This window comes from Dromaius novaehollandiae, chromosome 7 (genome assembly GCF_036370855.1).
Source record: "Dromaius novaehollandiae isolate bDroNov1 chromosome 7, bDroNov1.hap1, whole genome shotgun sequence".
Taxonomy (NCBI): domain Eukaryota; kingdom Metazoa; phylum Chordata; class Aves; order Casuariiformes; family Dromaiidae; genus Dromaius; species Dromaius novaehollandiae.
Genome location: NC_088104.1, coordinates 6401152 through 6422582, shown reverse-complemented (window position 1 = coordinate 6422582; position 21431 = coordinate 6401152). Strand labels below are relative to the sequence as shown.

The following is a 21431-nucleotide window of genomic DNA, read 5'->3' as shown; positions in this document are numbered from 1 at the left end:
TTTTTAACTCCTCTACATGGGGGTAAGGCTGTGAGTCTATAGTTCACATACGTGTTTGTATTGCACATATGTAATTCACATTGCACTTGACAAACAGAGATCCATAACATGGCTTCTGAATCCTACTTCAATACAGAACAACAGTGAATGTTGAAGGGAAAGCAGTTCCCTCACCTCTGTTTTTGGCGTAGGTTGGTTTTCTCCTGGATTAGTAAACTAACTGGCTTACTGATGTCAAAAAACAAATGTCAGAATGTCACAGGTTAAAAAAAATAGCTTAAATTGTTAACACTAACAGTAGATAATTGGCCGTATGTGTGTATGTGCACTTGTGTGCTTGTGTGTGTGCGTGTGTTCAAAGTTAAACTTTGGAACTCTCAAGCAGAAGCCTGATACTTGTTAGCTGCAACTAGTACAACCTGCTCGTAAATCTTGGTTACACCTGGACAGAAGTGACATATCCCGAATCTTCCAATTAACAAAGAGGCGTGAGACAGAACCAACAAGTGGTGGCCTTGGAAAAAGGATGGAGGGCCAAAAACAGGAAGTTGAAGATCCTCAATTGGGGGAAGATTCTGGAGATGAGAGATGTGTGGAGACATACACTGGGGGATGCCCAGGGACCTTGATCAGTAACATCTGAGACTTGAAACTGCACAACATGAACTGACATGACTTTCTGTCTGACCTTCCCAGGCCAGCAGCAATTTCCCTGCTGGGAAGACAAGTAGAAAACTAGAGAATATAACGTTGGAGGGGAGCAAGTGAGTGAGTGTGTGAGATAATCAAGTAGGATAAAAGCTCTAATCTCACTGGTTCTTAAATAAACCCTGCTATCCAGATCCACTACAAATTGTCATTTACTGTGTCTCTCCCAGAGCACAGAACTACTGCAAAGGAAAGGACAGAAACACTGGTCTGGAAAATGGGAAAGAAACTGGGGGTAAAGAGATGGCAGGAGGACTACATCTTTGAGCAAAAGTAAACTCTTATGAGAGCTCAACCCATCTCTTCTGAAGCCTCCGTCAAAATTCCTTGATTCGCTAAGTACTCTGATCTTTTTTTTTTTCTCCTCAGTATGGCTGTCAGGTTATCATAGACCAACTGGAATATGGCAAAGTACAGCTGCATTACTTCCTTCACATACATGTTCCTTAAACCAGAAGAAATGATCATTGCAGATGATGTTGATTTTTTGAAACTGAGGAGTTCTAAAATAGGTCACCTTCTAAACCTCTCACAATGCTTGGAAATTGCATGTGGAGCCAGAACACAAGACAGAACACTCTGTGTTAAGATCTACTGTTTTTATTTGCATGTTGGAAGACTGATCCTATATTTCCACATAACTCATCCATGTCATTGATGTCATGGATTGATCAATTTCTTCAAAATATACATCCTATATATATATCCCTTAAATACAAAATACACATGAAAAACTGTTTAGAACTTCAAACAAAACTTAGTTAGAAACTATTTGGTATTAATATTTTTAGGAACTCTTATAAACAAGGAACTAATACTGCATTAGCCCTTCATCCTGCATCAAGGATAGGGATTATTTTAAGCGAGTTCTTCGGCTTCCTCCAAGCCCTACATTTTCATAATCTAAACCTGTATTCCTTCATTAAAAGAAAAAACAAAAAAGGGGGGTTGGGGATGAATTCTCCTAAATGGACGTAACGGCTATTAATGCCTGGAATATTGAAAATAAACTGAATCTCCACTTACCAGTACTAATGCAGTTTTCTTCATCCTTACTGAGCTTCCAGCCTTCATAACAGGAGCACTTGACAGTATTTTTATTCTGTTCACATACTTGACTACACTTAAGGTGCTTGGTACAGTAATCTATAACTTCACAAGTTTTGTTGTCTATACTAAGAGTGAATTCTGTAGGGCATGAGCACACAATTCTTCCTCCAGGAACCACAGAACATTGATGGCTACATCCTCCATTGTTAAGTGAACATTCATCTGAAATAACATAAAAAGGCATTAGGGCTGCAAATGCTGTCGGTTACATTGTGTACTTCTTAAAGCCATCAGGTTAACTGAAACACATGAAAAGCCTGTAAGAAGTCAGATGAATTTTACATCTGCTTAACAGTGTTTTTGTATTTATTTTTAAAATTATCTAATTTGTAACTGCTCAGCACAGTAGCTTTACTGTAACTTTTCAAGATTTTAGCATGGCAGATGTACAATATGTACACATTTTGACAGGCTTTCCAGGCATATTATTTCATTCATTTAAGAAGCAAAAAGTGGCCATACAGAGCCAGCCCAAAGACAAAACAGCCCAACATCCCATCTTCAACAGCGAACAAAAGCTGAGGCCCAGAGAAAGGAACACACATACTTTCCCAGATACTTCCCCCGTGTCCAAACACCTGAGCTGAAGGGTTCAAGAAGGCTCCAACTGTTAGTCCTATTTATCTGTATCCTAAATAACTTGTCAAAGAAACATGTACACATAAAGAATGAAAATCAGGATTTCGTTTTCCTTCTTTTCCAGAAAGGTGTAGACAAATATTAGAGAATATTACTACTGCATTCTCTGTGTCAGTGTTCTCATATTCTATGCTGCAGGTAACTGATAATTTGCAAAGCTCTGTTAAGGGGTTTGAAAATGATTTGTAAAACCTTTGAAGCATTTGAATGAAGAGCATGATAATTGTGTACAGTGGTTGTGATAAAATTTATACAAGTTTTCTACAGAAGAATTTCTTCCCTCCTGTTTTAAAAAAAAAATAATAAAAAGTTTTTCTTTTAATGGTCCTTTGTGCAGACTGCCAAGGCTTTTTCTGACAGCAAAAAAGGAGCAGGCTCCTTAAAATATCTAACATGCAAAGGTCTTGCCCAACATCCCATACTATGTATTTCTCCTTCAGATCATGTTTAAATATGTTTTAATGTTAAATAATTAACAATTACCAAAATGTCCATTGTCTTCTAAACCTTCTAAAAGTTGCAACAATTGTTAACAGCTAAGCTTGGCCCTATACGTTGCCCAACAGGCTACAGGTGTCATAACTGGCTACTACTATTTGGAAGATAATTGTCCAAATATAGAAATAGTGTAGAAATAAAATAAAATGACTTTATGCTATATTCTCCTTCACCTGCAGCATAAATGGTGTACTAATGACAGAACTGGTGACAGCACAGGATTCACATGTAGCAATTGAAGGATTTAAGGCTACAAAATAAACATGTTCAAGGGGAACAGCGAATTTAAGACCCCATGTGACAACACAGTCTGCAAAGCAACACAGCAGGACAGTGCAAAGCAGTAAACAGACCTCTTCACCCTACCCTGCAGCAACTTTTGCCCAGCCAGCAAACTCTGCCTTGTATGCTAATGAATTCAGGTGACACAGCACAGCCCTACACAGGGTCTCCTAGCAAACAGTTAGATGTCAGAGGGTGAAGTTGCCTGTAAACCTCTGGAAATGCTTTGTAACAGGACGCTGTAAGGCATATAACATCTTAAGAGAAGCAAAATCAGTGCGGAGAGGTTTTTGTTGATGTAATTAAAAAGAATTACAAAATTACCTAAGTTCTTCCTACAAATCGTGTTTTACTTTTTATCCCTAGACCATCACTCTTACATGATACTACTAGTACTACCCATCTTAACTTCTAAATATATTCATTTTATCTTTATATATATTTTATAATAATTTAATTAGAAAACATTACACTTGTGTTACAATTTTATATACATATTTTTTACCATTTTACTCAATGGGATGACCTACATTATATCATATACCATGAAATCCTTTTAACACACATTCTATTGAAGATACATGCTAACTGCTTTTCACCATCCCTTGCATTTATCTTTTAGATAGTAATAACAACCTTATTTTTCTGAGAGGTCTGCAAACATCAGCTTTAAAAGAAAAACTGTAGCTGAAAAGCAGAAAACTGCTCCTTAAAATACTTGCAAAAGTGCAAGACTAAAAACAACAGATGAATGAAAATGGAGAAGTCCAAGAAAAAAAAGGATTAAAAGCAGCACACTTGGAAAGCTTACACAGAATGTGCATCAAATATAAGAGCTGCATCAAGTTACAAATAATGCTTTTTCAGAACCATCCTCTTTAACACCTATGAGATAAGTACTATATGCTGCGGGCATATGCATATATAAGCACTAAAAACAAAATGAGACAAAGGTTTGGTTCTGATTCAGGTAGAAAACTATGACTTACAAGTATAACAAGCATAATAATGTATTTCTTCATGATGTCCTATACAGCTAGTTGATAGGATTCCATCAACTCAAGCTTCTGTGTTTGAGAGAACTACAAGTTAGCTTTAGCATTTTCATATATATCATAGTCTTTCAAACTGCTTACCTCTAGGAAGTATCTTAAGGGTTAAGTAATGAAAGAGTTAAAAGGAAGTAGGTTTTCCCTTATTTGAAGAAAACTGATACTTCAAGCAGAAAAACAGGATGATCTAAATTAAATAAAATGCACAAGCTACCATGAGAAAACTTGAGTAACACGAGCATGAGGACCTTTTTTTCAAGAGGAAATACTGTGACAGATCATATTGAGAAGAGCTGGGAAAACATATCTAAAAGAGAAATACCACAAAGATCGCCTTCATCAGATCCATCAGGACAATCTCTTCTCCCATTGCAAAGCTTCTCAGGCTGTAGGCAGATGGAGGTATCATTAGCACAAGGGTATTTTGGTGGTCCACACATATAGCCCTCGCAATTATCCTCATCAGACTGATCCTCACAATCAATATCGCCATCACACAGCCACGCTTTGCTAATGCATCTCCCTTGGAGAAAAGAGACAATAAACACAAGAAATCAGACCAGAAGCAAACATTGGAAAAAAAACTTCAATAACATTACACAGAAATCTATTTGTATTCTGCTTTTGTATTAACAGTATTTTCTTCTCAGATGAACAGAAATAAACCAACTCAGGCTTATACTCTGAACTATGAACCGAATCAATGCTGACAGCCTAATTTTCCAATCAAAATCAATCCTATTTACTTCCTTGTTGAATAGAACTTCATACAGGTAGGACGCATCTTCATATTCTACGTTAAATATACTGAATTATACTAAAAAGTTCTAAAAATTTATTTTTCTTTTGCTTTTCTTCCTCTCTGTTCCTCTTATCTTCTACTTCAAAAGCCTTCTGTAAGAGTAAGGCTCCAAAATATGGCATTGTATTAACACAGGATTAAGGAACAAAATCGTTTTAGGAAGTATACACCAGACATTCCCAGATCATGTCAGAGAAATGATTATCTTTTATATGAAATACCTCTAGCAGATGAAAGATTTCAGATTTATCTAACCAAGGTTCAGATTGTTTCCTTCACTCCTTAATAGGAAAAAAGAATAAATTCCACTTTTTTGCTGACCATCAACTATCAGAGATGCAGCACAGTCTCTTTACTGAGAAAGCAGTTATGATTTTCCAGAAACATATAGGTATTAAAGTAGAATCACTCAAGCTAAGGATGAGGTAGGTGAAAAATAACAGACTGCAAATGCTACCATTTACAGATGTGTAATTGTGTGTGTGTATGCACACACGAGCATGTGTATATAACTGTATGTGTACATGCATGTGTTTGTGCGTGTGTCCAAAACTGAATTTCTGAACTCTAAAGCAGAAACCTGTTACTTGCTAGCTACAAGCAATATAGTTGGTTGTAAATTTTGGTAACATCTGGACTAAACAGAAGTGACACTTACTGAATCCTCCAATTAATAAAGACACATGAGGCAGAACCACAAGTGGGAAACTGATCTTGCATTGTGTTTCTGCCTATAGACTATTGAGATGCAGAAACCTGGGATGGAATGGGAAAGTTCCTGGAAATGGGTGGCTCCATAGAGAAAAACACCGAAGGACTGGCTGGTTAAGCCCAAGACTGGAAACTGCAAGACAGCTGCACAGCATGAACCGACATGATTTTCTGCCCAGCTTTCTCCAACTAGCAGCAATTTTCCAGGTGGGAAGTCAAGACCAAGGTGGGAAGAGTATATGACTTTGTGGGGGAGAAAGTGAGCTTATGTGTGAGATAATCAAGCAGGGTAAAAGCTCAAATTTTGTTGGTTCTTAAATACATGCCAGTACCAAATCCACTACAGGCTGTTGTTTACTCTGCCCCATCCATGACAGGGATTCATATAAAACCACTTCAAAGCAGGTATTATACAACCGCCCACACAACATAACAACTGTCTCTAACTGTAACGCTACTGTCTGCCATAATACCATAGCAGATTTCAATTTCCTTTAAAAGAAACACTTGTTGGTTAGCTTAAGATTAGTGTAATGCTTTTGGATTATTACTTTAGCCTTCTTTAAATGGGAAAGATGCCATCCTCCTCATAGAATGAAAACTGGATAAAAGACAGCAAAACATGAAGAACGAAAAAAAATGTTTCTGAAGCATTCTATGAGGCAAGTGTCAGACTACTTTTATTGCTGGTGAAGAAAAGGTATAAATTGAAATTTCAGATCATACTACAGTGAGTATGGTTGCAAACGGCAAAACATAATTTCACCAGTGCAAAATCACCTGGAAAACTTAGAGAGAAATGTCAATTAGAATGGGAAACTTTCATCATTTTGTGTAATGGTCAAAATCCTAAATATGCTACACTGAAAATGTACAAACGTATAGACACAGGGAAATTAAGTTGTATGTGTAGTACACATGCAGTTTACCCTTACATGCAATCACAAGTGTTTCAAGAAAATTTCCACTCAGCATTATTACTTTGAAATGAACATTGATTTAATAAATATTATCATAACCCAGCAGTAAAATGGAATTTACTGGGAAACACTGATGTCAGTCAAACTAGCCAGATCCCAAAGCAAATTGATGTTCCTTCCAGCTCATGTTCTCTTTTTTAATCTTTTATACATGCAGGTGTTTACAGAGCAAATCTGTTTCACTACCTTTCTCTTATCTTAATGAAGATGCATTTAATAATAAAAGATCCATCTTCCACTATGATAGCTATGACATGTTCTTAAGTAGAATTTATTTACAAGGAATTAATCTTTGCCAAAATCCAAAAGAGATGGACTTAATGAAGTATTATTATGACTCTCTTGAAATAATTATTTCAAATTCACTGAAGTATTTTCATTTTACTGCCCCTTCCTGCTACACACTTTCAGTTGCTCCTAACTGCCTAAAGTTGACTTCCTAATCTATAGGATGGATCCAGTGTCATTTCTACCAAAATGAAGGAATGTTCTAATCTGACATAGCCACCAAAATTAATCAGCTGTATTTACTGATTACCTACACTGGTAGTCAATCAATAATCTTGCTTGTTTTGTAGAACACACTTGAGTCTTATACTGACTTAAACTATTTTGTTTCAAGAACACTGTCATTTCTGATATGAACCCAAATTCTGACCAATATCCTACCATTCACCTGTGAACTCTTCACTGCTTCCCATACCAGAGTTCTTAGTAAATCTTCTCATCTTTCTGAACTCCTTTCATACCATAATCTCCTTCCACAGTAAACTTCTCCTTCTCAGCCGCCCTCCCAGAATCCATAGATTGGTTCTATCAACTTCCTCAACTGAATCTTTCTCCAAAAACCTTCCTTCCCACTTTTCTTCAGCATGAATTTCTCTCTGCTCCTCACACCTCACTTGCTCCTTGACTCTTGCTCTCTACATTTGGACAATACTATCACCGTTGCCCTCCTGTTCCAGTTTCACGGTCACAATTATCCCATGACTTTACTTCCTCTCCACTTACACTCCTTATTTTCTAGCCCAAATATTCCTCTAAATATATAACTAACATGTTAAAAAAAAGCAAAACATGATAGCACACAGGATAGGATTAAAAATGGTAAAATACAAAATTAACTGCTTCTTGGAGGAACTGTAAAAAGCAGCAATTATGAAAAATATATAGGACAGTTTAGATCTACTGCTTACTAGACTAAAGTATTTATGAATCCTTTGCATTTGTCTTCACAGACATACTTGATTATGATCATTAGAGTAATTAGATGACATTTCAAGTGAGACTGTACAGATTCTGTTTTCTGTCCAGTTCTACTAACTGCAAACAAGGAAGATGGAATAAAAATGAAAGATCAAAGGAGTATATAGAGCTTAGCTGAGGTACACACCTGCAATTCATTTTGGAGGACAGAATCAGAATTTAAAATGGTAAGTAACTCCAATCTAATTTAAAAGCAGAAAATAAATGGCCAGAAGCAGCCCAACAGCAGGCAATCTCAATCAGGTATTTACTGCGCCTCATATCCCTTTGCTACTCAAAACTCTAGTTTATTGTTTATCACATCACAACAAACAACTGTGTAAAGTTCTTTCAAAAATGAGAAATGTCATTCCAAGATCTGTTGACAGGAGTGCTCTGCAGTAGTTTGTCTGACTTTGGATACCACAGTTTAAGAACTGTGCAGACTGGACACAATTGCAAACATATTGTGCTTGTGGTTTTATGACGCATTTAACTAGAACCAACAAAAACCTATGCAGTAAGAGAAGATCCTGCAGTTACTATTTGAAGCCATAAAAAAAGAAGGAGGTAAAAAATAGGGCAAAAACATTTCACTTTTGCTCTTCTCCCCAACTGTCATTCCTCCAAAACACATTAGCTGTTTCATCCTCCTCCATGCACATGTTCTTGTGCAGAAATATCAGAATTTGTGTCAAGAAATCAGAGACTTCCTTCTTAGATATGACCACCAAGCAGTATATAAGGGGAGGATTAGCCAGCTTCTCTTAAACTGAATAATTTTCAAAAATGTGAAAGGCTAGACATTATTTCCTCAGAGTAATCCACACAGAAAATAACATTTATTCTGAAATCTGAGGATCATGACAGAAACTATCTTTCATAACACCGTCAGTACCCATTTGCTTCATATCACTCATCGGGAATTAAATTGAAAGGTAACCTAACTAAGAAGTTGATTTTGCAATATTCTGTTTCAATGCATTGCCAACATGCCTCATCCAGAAAAACAGTTTTGCTCATTCTAGAGCTGAGGGAAGGAAAACAAAGGAAGAAAGGTTATTCATGGAATTGTCAAGAGTTGATTCCAAAAGCGACCATTCCACACAATTGACAAGCATGACTGCATTTTCACCAAAATCAAAGCTGTATATCCCTTGAATTTAGCAGATCCTTGATGAAAGCAAGTTTTGCTGTTTATATGTTTAACTGTTTACACATTTACATGTGGTAGCCAAAGAATTCACACTCCATCCTTCATAATGTAAACTCAGTGAGAAATTGCTCTCCTTGTGCATCACTGTGTACATGATATATAAGTATACAATGGGGAAGCATAGTTTGAGGCTTTCTGTCCATTGAAGCACTAGGAAAAGGACAGTATCATGAAAGCGTATTTCTTGTGTTAGGCTGCCTATTTCATTAATAATCCATTTTCACTTATTGAAGCTGTTTCCTTTAACAACTACTTGTTCTACATATCCTTAAGGAAACTGTAAGAACAAAAAAGGAAATGTTTTAATTATTTTTGTTAGCCAGAATTCTGTATTTCATATTTATTTATTTAGACATTGATTGCTATAATTTTAAGAGCCCAGGTAGCAGCAAGCCTCCAAATATTTCTAAGACACCCTAAAGTAGTCCATGTACTAAAAAGTAACTCCCTGTACACATTTGTATTGTAGATCTGAATAAAGTATCTTACTGTATCTGTACACATCTACAAACACTTTTGGATAGAGCTCATATAACTAGACTGAAACATTTAACATGCTCGGCTCTTACACAGGCCTTAGAATATATTTTTCTTTACATTACTAATAGCAACTGGCATTACTAAATTGCTAGTTTTATTATAAACCAATTTAAAATTTGCTTTTAAAAGATATTTTACCCAAAGTATTTCATTAAGCTTTGAAACTAATTCCAAAAACATTCATACAATGATGACCTCATACAATGAAGTCTTAAGAAAATGTTCCACCTAAGCATTGCTTTGCAAAATATCCTCATGTAAACACTACTTAAATCACAGTCTTTTCAGATCTTTTTCATCAAGTATACTTAGAAAAATTTGATTTTAAGCTTTCTTAGAAAGTGTGTTTTTCTTCTGATGTTGTAGTTTGAATTCTATGAAGTCTTCTAACTAATTACCTCATGTCATTTTAATCAACTTACTTTTAGTAAGTCCTAGATGGAAAATAGAAGAAAAGCCATCAATTTTTGTATCATGAGTCAGCAAACAGGTTAGGCAAAGTATATTAATATTCTTTTCCTGATAAGAATACACCTGGTAACATTACCTCAGTAATATTAAAACACTAAAAGCTGTATTCAAATAGTAGATTTATGACAAAAATCACATACACACAAAAAATGAATAAAAACAAGAGCAAAACAATCTGCATATATATACACTGTACCTGTATTCTTGCAGGAGAACTTTGTTTTTTCATCACACAACCGTATAGTTCCGTTACAGGCTTTTTCATCACTACCATCTTCACAGTCCTTTTCTCCATCACAGCGCCACAACTCAGGAACACAGTTACCATCAGGACTGCACTGAAATTCTTTCCCATTGCATCTTACAGGAGATGGAGTTTCTTAGAAAAAATAAGAATTACATCAAAGAATTTGCTCACGATTTTTTTCTCTGTCAGGTCTACAATGACATAGACGTACACATGTACTTCTCTAGCCTCACCTTTGCATAGTGAATATTCTAAGTTAAAGACAGGGTAAGTAGGAAGTGGGCCCTATATGCTGACACAACTGGATCTTTAGGTCAACAGAATAGTTCTTAGGCCACTCATATTCCACTCTCTCCCCTCCTCCAGCTTCTCATCCCTTCTCCTTTTTGACCAACATGAAAATCACAGTCCCTAAGTGTAACACTCAACATTCACTATTCCTTCTTGACTCATCACTTCAACACAAGCTCCAGACACGCTCTCTCTTATCCTGCTCACTCCTGTCACTCCCCCTTCATCACTGGCTCAAGGTAAATACCACATTTTTTACATAGCTGTCAGACAAGAATGAATTTGGGGATGTAAGGAAGACCTAGGCTGATGAAATTTTCCTGGTGCTGTGAAAGCCCTTCCTCTCTGCCTCGGGATACGTTCCCCTCCTTACTCTCCCTTCCCCACTTTTCCAACAAACTCCATCTCCTGCTTCATAAAACATAAGAGGTGTCAAGGAATGTGTCTACCCGGCAGAAATCAGAACAGCCATACCTCTACTCCAACTTACTTAAGAGTTCTGACCCCCCACACCTGCCAGACTCATGCTGTCACAGCACTGGCAGACTAGCTGCAGCCTTTCCAAATTCCACAGTAACAAAAATAAATTCAGTGCAGCTGCAGAATCAATCTTCAATGTTTTGAAGAACAATAATTATGTGATTTAAATTATTCATCGTATATTTAATTCTCTTATCTATTTTCAAGATGATGTCCTTTTCAATTTTGCCCTTGCCTCCACTTTGCTAGATAAACTATTATCACTATAAGTATGTCTACTATCCATAACATACTAATGCTGGTAAAATGTATTTTAAAGCAATGATAAAGTTGTACAGTCCTGTTTGTACCAAAAAGCATTATTTGAATAAATGTTTCTAGTACTGGCTATAACCCGATTTTTATTAAAAGTCACCTTGTTATTTCCTAAATGATCTGCATTTTTGCATTCAACTCTAAGTAAAGCAAAGACACTGTTCCTGGACAAGTGTACATCATGTAGCAGAACAGGACACCAAAGATGTATGAGCTAACTCTGACCATGCAAAATGGTGCTATTTCACAGACTGTGACTCAAATCACAGGCTAATATGGTATCGTATAAAAAGGTGGAGTGGGACTTTAAGCTCTGAGATGGCAGTGCATGGAGGCAGGTTAATAGTTTTGTTTCAGGCTAATTTTTTTTACACAGATAAGTAAGAGTAATAGTAAATTATGTAAACATAAAACCCAAAACTTTTACACTACACATGCACAGCATTCTGCTGATTCATCTGTTTGTATGAGGTCTGCAGATAAGATGTAGAATGCCGATTCATGGAATAAGGTCAATAAAACTGAGTACAATTACTTTGTTTTGTGAAAAATCACTATGAAGAAACTACGAGGGAAAAATATTCCCTCATTCTTTTCTACTTATTCTTTATCCTTTGCCACAAATACCCTCCTCATCTTTCCCCACCCAAATAAATAGAAGGTATGGCACTTGAGTGAGACTTTATTTTATTAAAACATGTTTCAGTTTAATGTTCATGTTTAATGTTTCAGTTACACTACCAAAAAACATTTTTTTAATCACATGTATATTGAGAGGCTTACTGTGTAAAAATACTGGAAAAATAAAAAGCAGTAACTTAAGGAATGTTGTTTGCTGGCTCTTTATCCAAGTAGCATGTATCTCTATTAAAAGCACAAAAATCATGTTTAGCCTATTTCAGTAAAGTAAAACTATGGAATTTATCTCAGTATAATATCCATTTTGTTTTCAAATACGTCATTCTTCTATGGTATGCTTCTGATTGTCATATTACGTCTGAAATTTTGAAAACTTGTTGTAAAACGTATTAACCAAATTCCTTCCAGTGCCCTGCTCCAACAAGGTCCTGAAAGCAAGCTTCCTCTTAAATCATAAAATGCAGTGATGTAAACAGCCCCTTCCCAGTCATCACTCTGTTGTATTCCTACTTCCACTATAATCATCTTCTCTACCAATTACTCTGCTTAATATTTCTGGATCCAAATAAAAGGCAGATCTCCATAGAGAATAAAAGGCAGAGGAGACTACATGGGCAAATTTCTCAGTTGGCTGAACAGGTTTACAGGAGTAGAGAAAGACTGGCAACTTTGAACAGTTAAATGGAAAAAGGAAATTTGGAGACTATATATGCCCAACGAAAGAAGAAAAATGCTTAAGTTATCCTAGGTGGGTTCCATGGGGCCTACTACAAATCATATTTCAATTATATTTTTAAGTGTTGTAAAATGACTGGACAGTTATTTAAAATAATTATGAATACTACCAGCCCTATACAACTGTACACTGTAATTTGTAATTGGGGGCTAACTGTCTTCATGGCTATCTGAAATAAAAAGAAACACAATATCTAGCTTGTATATCTGTCTCTACATGTGGCCTCTGAGGTTTCTGGAACCTAATTCCCTTCTTTATACACTGATGGAAGACTTAGGGATGCTCTGAGGTACATGCATCTTAAAAGGGATGCACCTAGCTTTACATATTTTCCATTTCAACTTTCACCGAGATTAAGAGAGTTTCGTCTTTTCCACTGACTGAGGAATGTATTCATAATAAAGTACTAAAATGCAGGAAAAATAGCTAACCTTCCTCAGTGCAGTTTGTTTTGGTTTCATCACTGTAATCTCCACAGTCGTTGTCACCATCACATGCCCAATGACCTGGGATACATCTTCCACTATAACATCTGAACTGATTTGCAGAACATGAGTGAATACAGCCTAATTCATCACTCCCATCACCACAGTCGTCATCTGTGAATATTATTTATATGAATATTTTTAAAGGTTTTAAAGACAAAAAGACTGAATAAAATATCTCAGGACAAACAAGGTATTGCTGAAAAGGCTATAGAAAAATAAAGTGCAGTAAATGGAATAGCATGGGGGTTTTTTATTCCCCACTGGCTTATAGTAACATTGTTTGTAATATAAGCAATTTCTTAACCCTATCTTAACAACAGCACTCGATTCTCTGTCATTTTGGGTAGCCTAACCCCTTATTCTATCACAGATAATGGTAAGTATTAGAAGGCTCTGAATTTTCTTCTCTTCTTCAGTCAGCTATGACTACACAGGCTCCCAGATACAGTTGATTTGTTTTAGTCCCAGTGATTCAAGCTTCATATTACCCAAAATGAAAACCTGATGTCAGAATGTCTTTGAAATAGTATTACAAGTGTTGTTTCTACGCACTTGCAAACAGTGTAAGTTGGAGAGAGCGTGCACATAAATAACGATGGAATGTAGTTTCTCATTACTTTAATGTTGTAGTCATTACAACAATCTTATGGCAATTCCCTTAATTTGATTATGATTGCCAAGGAATGGAGAAGATAAATACATTAGATAAACACTAAAGAGTCGCCTTGCTTTCAGCAAGCATACTGTGATAATTTGTGGAATCTGTCCATTTACAGCTATAAATTCCTGTCATTGTCATAAAATTATAGTAATATTGAATGCTGTAGTGGACGTAAAACCAAGTCAGTATTATTAGGACTTGCATGACATTCCTCCCACATCACAAGCTCTAGGAAAACATTAATATGAACAGCTGTCATTCAAATATGTACTCTTTAGGACAAAAGAAGTATCTACACTGTAAATCTTCTCCACCTTCCATACTGAGGGATGCTGTTTAAGCAGAACTGGCCCACAAACAACAAAAACACTATATATTGTCCCTGGAATGGTTTTGTTTTCTAAAAGTAGGAAATACTTTCCTAAGTAATTATTTTTTTTTTAAATCGAACATTACATCATACTTCATTCTACAGAATATACCATTTGCAACTATTTCCAAATCCACTGCATCATTCCTCATGTGCAGCCTCAATTTGGCAACTTTCAAAATTAGGTCAGTAATTTAGAACTATTATATTTATTCTCTGACCTGTTACAAGGCAAACTGATAATATCAGTCTCAGAAGAAAAGAATGAGTATCAAAACAATATTTACCTAATATTTACCATATTAGTTTCAGATATCAAACACTTGGTACTTGCCTGAATCACAGAGCCATTTGCTGCTAATGCATCTTCCATTTTTGCATATAAATTGAGTTAGTGGCTCACAGGTTGGAAACTCTGTGGAAGTATTCAAAAGAAATACAGTAATGCTTTAATGTGTATTGTCTTTAGTAATACACATCTACCCTCTCATATGCATAAATTACACAAATAAAATTTATTGTATCAAACATTTGCACCTGCCAGAGACTTAACTGGAGAGGGGGAAAAGGAATGAGATGAAAAATAAAAAATAAAAGGGCTTTTAACTGTAAAGATGAGTCCAAACACTGTCCTTTATCAATCTGGACTGCTGAAATGCATGCTTCTGCATCAAATGACATGGTCCTATACTCCAATCACATCAGGGCTTTCTTTGCCATTAAGCATCCTAATAATTATGACTACTCATAGCTTGATGATTAACACAGGAACTGTATTTTCAGTATATTTATTTTTCAAAAAATGTTCTGTAATTGCAATAAAACTACCAGTAAAACACAGGACACTATAGGAAACTATAAATGAGAAGGTTAAGCAGCAAGCAAAAGAACAGTCAAGGAATAAAGTTAATGTGCACTGATGTAACAAAATCCAGAATTAAAAAGTCAGTATTTACAATAATTTCTTACATGGATTCCAGTAAAAAGTAGTAGAAAACGGAGACGTTATCATTCAGAAAGTACAGGCTTATCTAAAGTACACATGGAGCTTTTTTTTTTTTTTTTTTTTTAATAAATGTCTACTATGCTTCTGCTTAAAAAAACTGTTTTCCACACAGACTTTTCATGAAAGCAACTGGGTAACTAAGTATGTACATTCATGCTAATAAAAATACTCAAAAGAGCTTGTATTCATTCAGTTATGAAAATAGGAGATCTACTTCACAGAACATGGAAATTCACACAAACCGATCTGAAAGTCTGACTTGATTCAAATGGGTAAGTCAGGTGCCTAAATTCTCTATACAGACCTTCAAGAGAATAATATGCTCCTCAATAACTGTTAAAACACCTAATACAAAACAAAGACAATATATGAACAATCTTCTTGTACTGCAGCCTAAGGACAAGTTTCTCCTTCACTAAAAAATTTCAGATTGCAAATCCCTACATACTACACCCTAAATGCAACAGAAAGAACTATCTGAAATGGTGCATAATCCTGGTAGCCACACCAGAACTGCCCAAGATTAGAACAGGTCTCCCAATGATATGGTGTTTTCCTGTCTACATTGGGTTGTTGTAGTGTTGTTTCAAAGTTGACATAAAGCCAAACTTCAAAAAGAGTTTGAGAATTGGCTCATGTAGTCATTTACTACCAAAGGGTTTTTTTTCAAACTTTTAAAACATGCCACATAAACACAACTTTTCCTTATGACAAGTACTGAAATATTTAGTCAATGAACTTCTGCACTTGCATTTGCTGCTTCTTGTGGCCTTTTGCGCAGAAAATGTTTTACAGTAATAATTCAAGAGCTACTATTTTTTAAGGAAGCTCAGGGAAACTCCTTGGCTTAAATGAAGCAACAAACCAGCTGCATCAAATGGTAGAGTTTAGAGCTCACCAAGAACACCATAAGACTGAAGTGATTATTCTTCTGCTTCAGCAGATGAAAAGGATGGGAAGAAAAATTTATATCATCACCAACAACAGTTTGTCAATCACTCCTAAAAAGTTTGTGAGGGACCAGAGGTGGTGGGAGGGAAGGCATTCATCAAAAGAAGGCTCTTTCTCTTGGGGGAACACATTGCAATGATGACCAAACATCTGTCCTGAGCCAAGTAACATAGGTCGGCAAATGAGATGGTATTTAGTTATGCATATGCCTTATGTGTTTCAAGCAATGATGAAAGCCATTTTTAATTTGGCCTTTCAGTTGCTTATTAATTTTTCTACAAATCAAATTTAACTCATGTATTAAATCTTTTTTTCCTCCTTTTTCATACATGAACATCTTCATGACTTTATTTTCTTTATGTTCATCTGTCTATGAAAGACCTGTATAAAGAGGCAGAAACTAATTAAAATGAATTGTGATATACTATTGCTATGACAATGATTTACTTGGAAGTTACTTAAGACAAAAATCACATCTTCCTTTTCACCTTCATGGAGACATCCTGATTCCATCTTTTTTCCTTCCCCTTTACTGTCCATATTTTCTGACTTACTTTGCACCTTGGCAATTTCAGCTTTGTTTTTATCGATTTGAGCTAGAACAAAAGAATTTCAGTTTTCAATGACCTGATTCATTGCTCCCCCTCTAAATTTTCTTCAGGGATTCTGTCTGTCATCTTCATATGACACCCAATATACATCAGTGTTACACAGGGAGTCAGTCTCCCAGCTAAGATTTTACTATTTTGTGACAAGCATGTGTGTGAGCATGTGCGCGCATTGTTTCCCATTAACCCCCTCACATTTCCTATGTAGGCCACCTTTTAGTATGCCAGGAACTACACATACTTTGAAAGACAAATTCCACATGAAAGCATAAGGCAGGTATTCTAAGAAAATTATAGGCAGCATAAATAATTAAGCCAGATTTCTATATCCTCGCACACACATCCATCTTCTCACGATTCTCAGCCCACCACAGAATTCCCAGAGGCCTCTGCAGTATCTCTGTTTACTTTGCAGAGCTCTAATTCTGCATCCTATAGGACAGACACAATACTCCCCCCCACTCTCCCTATGGCTTCCCCAGTACGCCTTTCCTATTTCACGACAAAGAAATGCACATCCTGTAGCTGATTCATAGCTATCCCTGTACTGATTACCAGATTCCTGCTGATTACCAGCAGACAGACAAAATAAGAAAGGTGACTCTTGAGCTCACAGTGAAGCCTCTCCATTAGTGTGGAACCCCCTAATGTAGGTTCTCTCAACTATCCAGTTGCCCTGTAAAACCTCCATTTCTTTGAGACTTCTGTTGTCCTTTGGTTATTGAGTGTAAATGGTATGACAGAGAGAAGTGATAGATAGATGGACATGATCGTAAATCCTGTTTCCTTTAGAAAAGTAAGAGAAAATATAAAGGGTTTATTTTCAGCTGTCCAGAACTGCTAAAAAAAAAAAATGTGTTTTTATCTTAAGAAATAGTATGTGTGCAAAAATACTGCTATCAGCTCTGGTCCTGCTCACCACAGTTGTAAACAGGCAAAAGTATACATAAGCTTTTGAATCAATAGAAAAAGCCAAAGTTATTTACAGCTGAAGACTGGTTCAGTCAAAAATGAAGGATTTGTAATGGTAACAAAAAATAAAACATGATTTTATTATTAAAAAAACTACTGAATACAAATAGATTTATAAACTGTTTCACAGAACAGTAGTGGATAGCTAAATATTTTTGTTAGTAACAATGCATGCTCTAGTTAGCACCAAATCATGAGACAGAATGAAAAAAAAAGAAATATTAGACATATTTGTACATCCACAGTGCTTGAGATAAAAACAAGATAATAAAATAATAGAACATATGTAAAGTCTGGCCAAACTGAAATACAAACATCAGGTAAAATAAATGCTGATTAGATGACCTCAAGGAAAATTCAAGATCTGCTTACAGGATACCATAAGGAAAACCTAAAAATTACAAAGATGACATTGAGATCTATAAATTGATAAGCTGTTCAAAGAACACAAAGGACAGCTAGTTGGATAAATTATTGTCATACACAGAATGTTGTAATTTCTGACATTTTAAAATACAGAGAGTCTACTGGGATCACCTACTCTATCTCTGTATATAATTGGCAATAAGAGTTACTTGATTTGGGGCACAGCAATTAGAAATCTACCTTAATGATATTCTCATTTTCACTCACAAAATGATTTTGATTTTGTCAAATGTCATCTATTCTGAAGCGATTGATCAGAGTTGTCAATATCAAATTAGACTTTTTTTTCCCGTTTAAATCACTAGGGAAAGAAGAAAGAAGGAGATGCTGAAAATTACAGAGGGCCTTAAAAAGTAACAAGACAACGCTGACTAATAGGCATTAGCTGGTTGCCAGTCATGAATAATTTAGAATTAAACAATCTGAAGTGCCTTGGGATCAAGAGAATTTACAAGTTGGATCCTATACACTGCCTTCCATAGATTTGCTGGTAGCTAAGGTGCTGCAGATTTATGTTTAGAAAGCACAGGACATCGTGATCTCAGCCCACGGCTTCCATTTATGCACTTACTTTCTGTGATTCATCCTCGCTTTCCACTGAAAGGGCTTCACAGCTATTAATATTTTTGCAGAACAACTGTTATCAGTAATAGAACTCTAATAACTAATAAAATGGTTTACAGCAGTAAGACGTTTCAGAAAAGCAAATAAAGTAATGTGTTATTGAATACACTGCTTTCACATAGTTGGATTTTATTTTGATCTTTAATAGTGAATCAAGTTAAAAAATCACCCGTATATGAGAAAAATCCAAGTTCAGCTGCTAAGTATCCTAAGAAACGCACTTCATATTTTAACTTTCTTGTGCAACAAACTCTCACCCCCTGCCTACGTGATTGATGCTTCTCTCCGTGCCCTTTCTCAAAAATGCTCAAAAAGTCATTTCACAAACATATCCTCTTATACGTCAGGATACTAACTAACTCATATTAATGCCTTACTTAACAATTCTTTCTTACTTACTAATTCTACTAATACTTACCACAGGATGTCATTTCATCTGTTTCATCACCACAGTCATTCTCCCTGTCACACAGCCACGATGTTGGAATACAGCGTCCATTTCCACAAGAAAATTGGTCAGCCTGACACGTTCTTGCTGTCAAGACAAAACACTCCAAAAATGCAAGGGAAGTGGACTAAATCTGTTAGGTCACTCAGTGCATGTCTGTACATAGACACTATAAGTCCAGAGGGTGTCTGCTGGCCTGGCTGCTCATTATACTTGACCTGACAGCATCACCAACTTCCTTTGATTTCAGACAAAACTGAGGTAATCTACAGGACTGTGCCCTAGCCCGGTACTTTATAATTCTTAATGATTTCTTTAGCAAAAGACAAACTGAAGTTTTATATGTACTTACACAAATTTAGGTGATGAAAGAGCATTATTGCTTGATAAAATGACACTAACGTTACAGCTGAAGTAAACAAAACCCATGGCATAGAAATACCTATGCTACGACAGGAATCTTAACTCGCTCTTTTCAGTGTAAGTTGTCTTTTATAACATAAACAATGATCTAGTGATATTCACATTTAGACAGAAAAATTATAACATGTGACTGCAATGTGCCTGGCCGCACTGTTCTTGTAATCTTTGCTTCTGAAAATATGCAACGGTAACTATCCATTAAAGTAAAGCATATATGGTCTGTCTTCTGAAGAAATAGAGACCACTAAAAGAAATTATGCTATGTAACCACAAATGATTTTAGAAGACAATGAATAGTAAAACTTGAATAAAAATCTACCTGACATAAAGCTGACACTACATATGGTTGTTTTTATTCAAGATGTCAGCCTAGAACTACAAGGTCAGTGACAGTGACACAGATTTTAATTAAAAGCTTAAGCTTTTGAAGTTTGTTTATCCATATGTAAGTTCCACACTTAAAAAAAAATATATATTAGAAATCCCAGTAATCAAAAGAGTATTTTTTCCTTTTCTTGTTATAAATTAACATTTTTTTTTCTCCCTAGAAACAGCTTAAAATATGAGAATATAAACACAAAATCATTCAAAGAAAGATTTTTTTTTTAACATCAGTAGAGTTTGCCACTGCAGGAACAAAGGAAAATTCAGGAATACAAAATTCAACCAAAAGCCAACCACAATACAGATGCAAAATATGGTCTTCAAATAAGACTCTTATTCTACAGACATACAGTTGAATATCAAAGGATATCAAGATTTATTAAAATTTCCAATAACACTGTAGAGGTGATGTAGACTCCATAGGTCTGTATCTGTGCTAGAGGGTTTTTTTAGCCCATCCGCACAAGTAACAACCAGTGAGCAGGTTATTATATATACGAAATTTTAAATCAAGCAATATGAGTTCAGGGAATATTTTAACACAAAAACGTATGCTATCTATCCCTGTATTTCTGTTAAAAAACAGATATCAGTAAGCTTGTATATCAGCTTGCATATCTCGTATATCACACATTTAATGATTGTTTAGTGTAATCTACTGACCAGCCCTAAATATCACTTCCCTACAAGCAAAGGACAGATTTGGAATTCCAAGATTTACTGTAGTGGAATCAGCAAACTGTCTTGGTCTTGAAGTTTCCTTAAAAATCCAATATACAACCAATAAATTACAGACACAAAACAATTTCCAAGGTACCAAGGGGAAACTGAGTAAATAATTATACTTTTGTCAGCATAAAATAAAATTTATTACTGAGATGGCACTCATCACAGCATGCTAACAAACAAAATTCTAACTGACAATAAAGATTTAGCAGGGACAAGGCTGTACCCAAGCAGTGCTTTGACAGTCAACCATATGGATAGATTAAGTGCTAAATTAATTCGGAAAGCACAGTCAAGCACAAGGCTTAAGTAAAATATAATCTGCATTCCAGCCTTAGTGGCAGCAAAATATGAATTAGTTTAAAACGGCAATAATCAGATT

The 21431-nt window shown here is 35.7% G+C and overlaps 1 protein-coding gene across 1 annotated transcript in view; it reads right to left on the bottom strand.

The window, feature by feature from the left end:
- Positions 1-21431, bottom strand: part of LRP1B (LDL receptor related protein 1B) — a 750266-nt gene that overhangs the window by 254125 nt on the left and 474710 nt on the right. The window contains exons 18-23 of the mRNA XM_064515494.1: positions 19487-19603; positions 14816-14896; positions 13394-13561; positions 10451-10633; positions 4612-4812; positions 1735-1980 (exon numbers count right to left, since the gene is read on the bottom strand). Coding sequence (XP_064371564.1) covers positions 1735-1980; positions 4612-4812; positions 10451-10633; positions 13394-13561; positions 14816-14896; positions 19487-19603 — 996 coding nt within the window. The remainder of the gene's footprint in view (positions 1-1734; positions 1981-4611; positions 4813-10450; positions 10634-13393; positions 13562-14815; positions 14897-19486; positions 19604-21431) is intronic.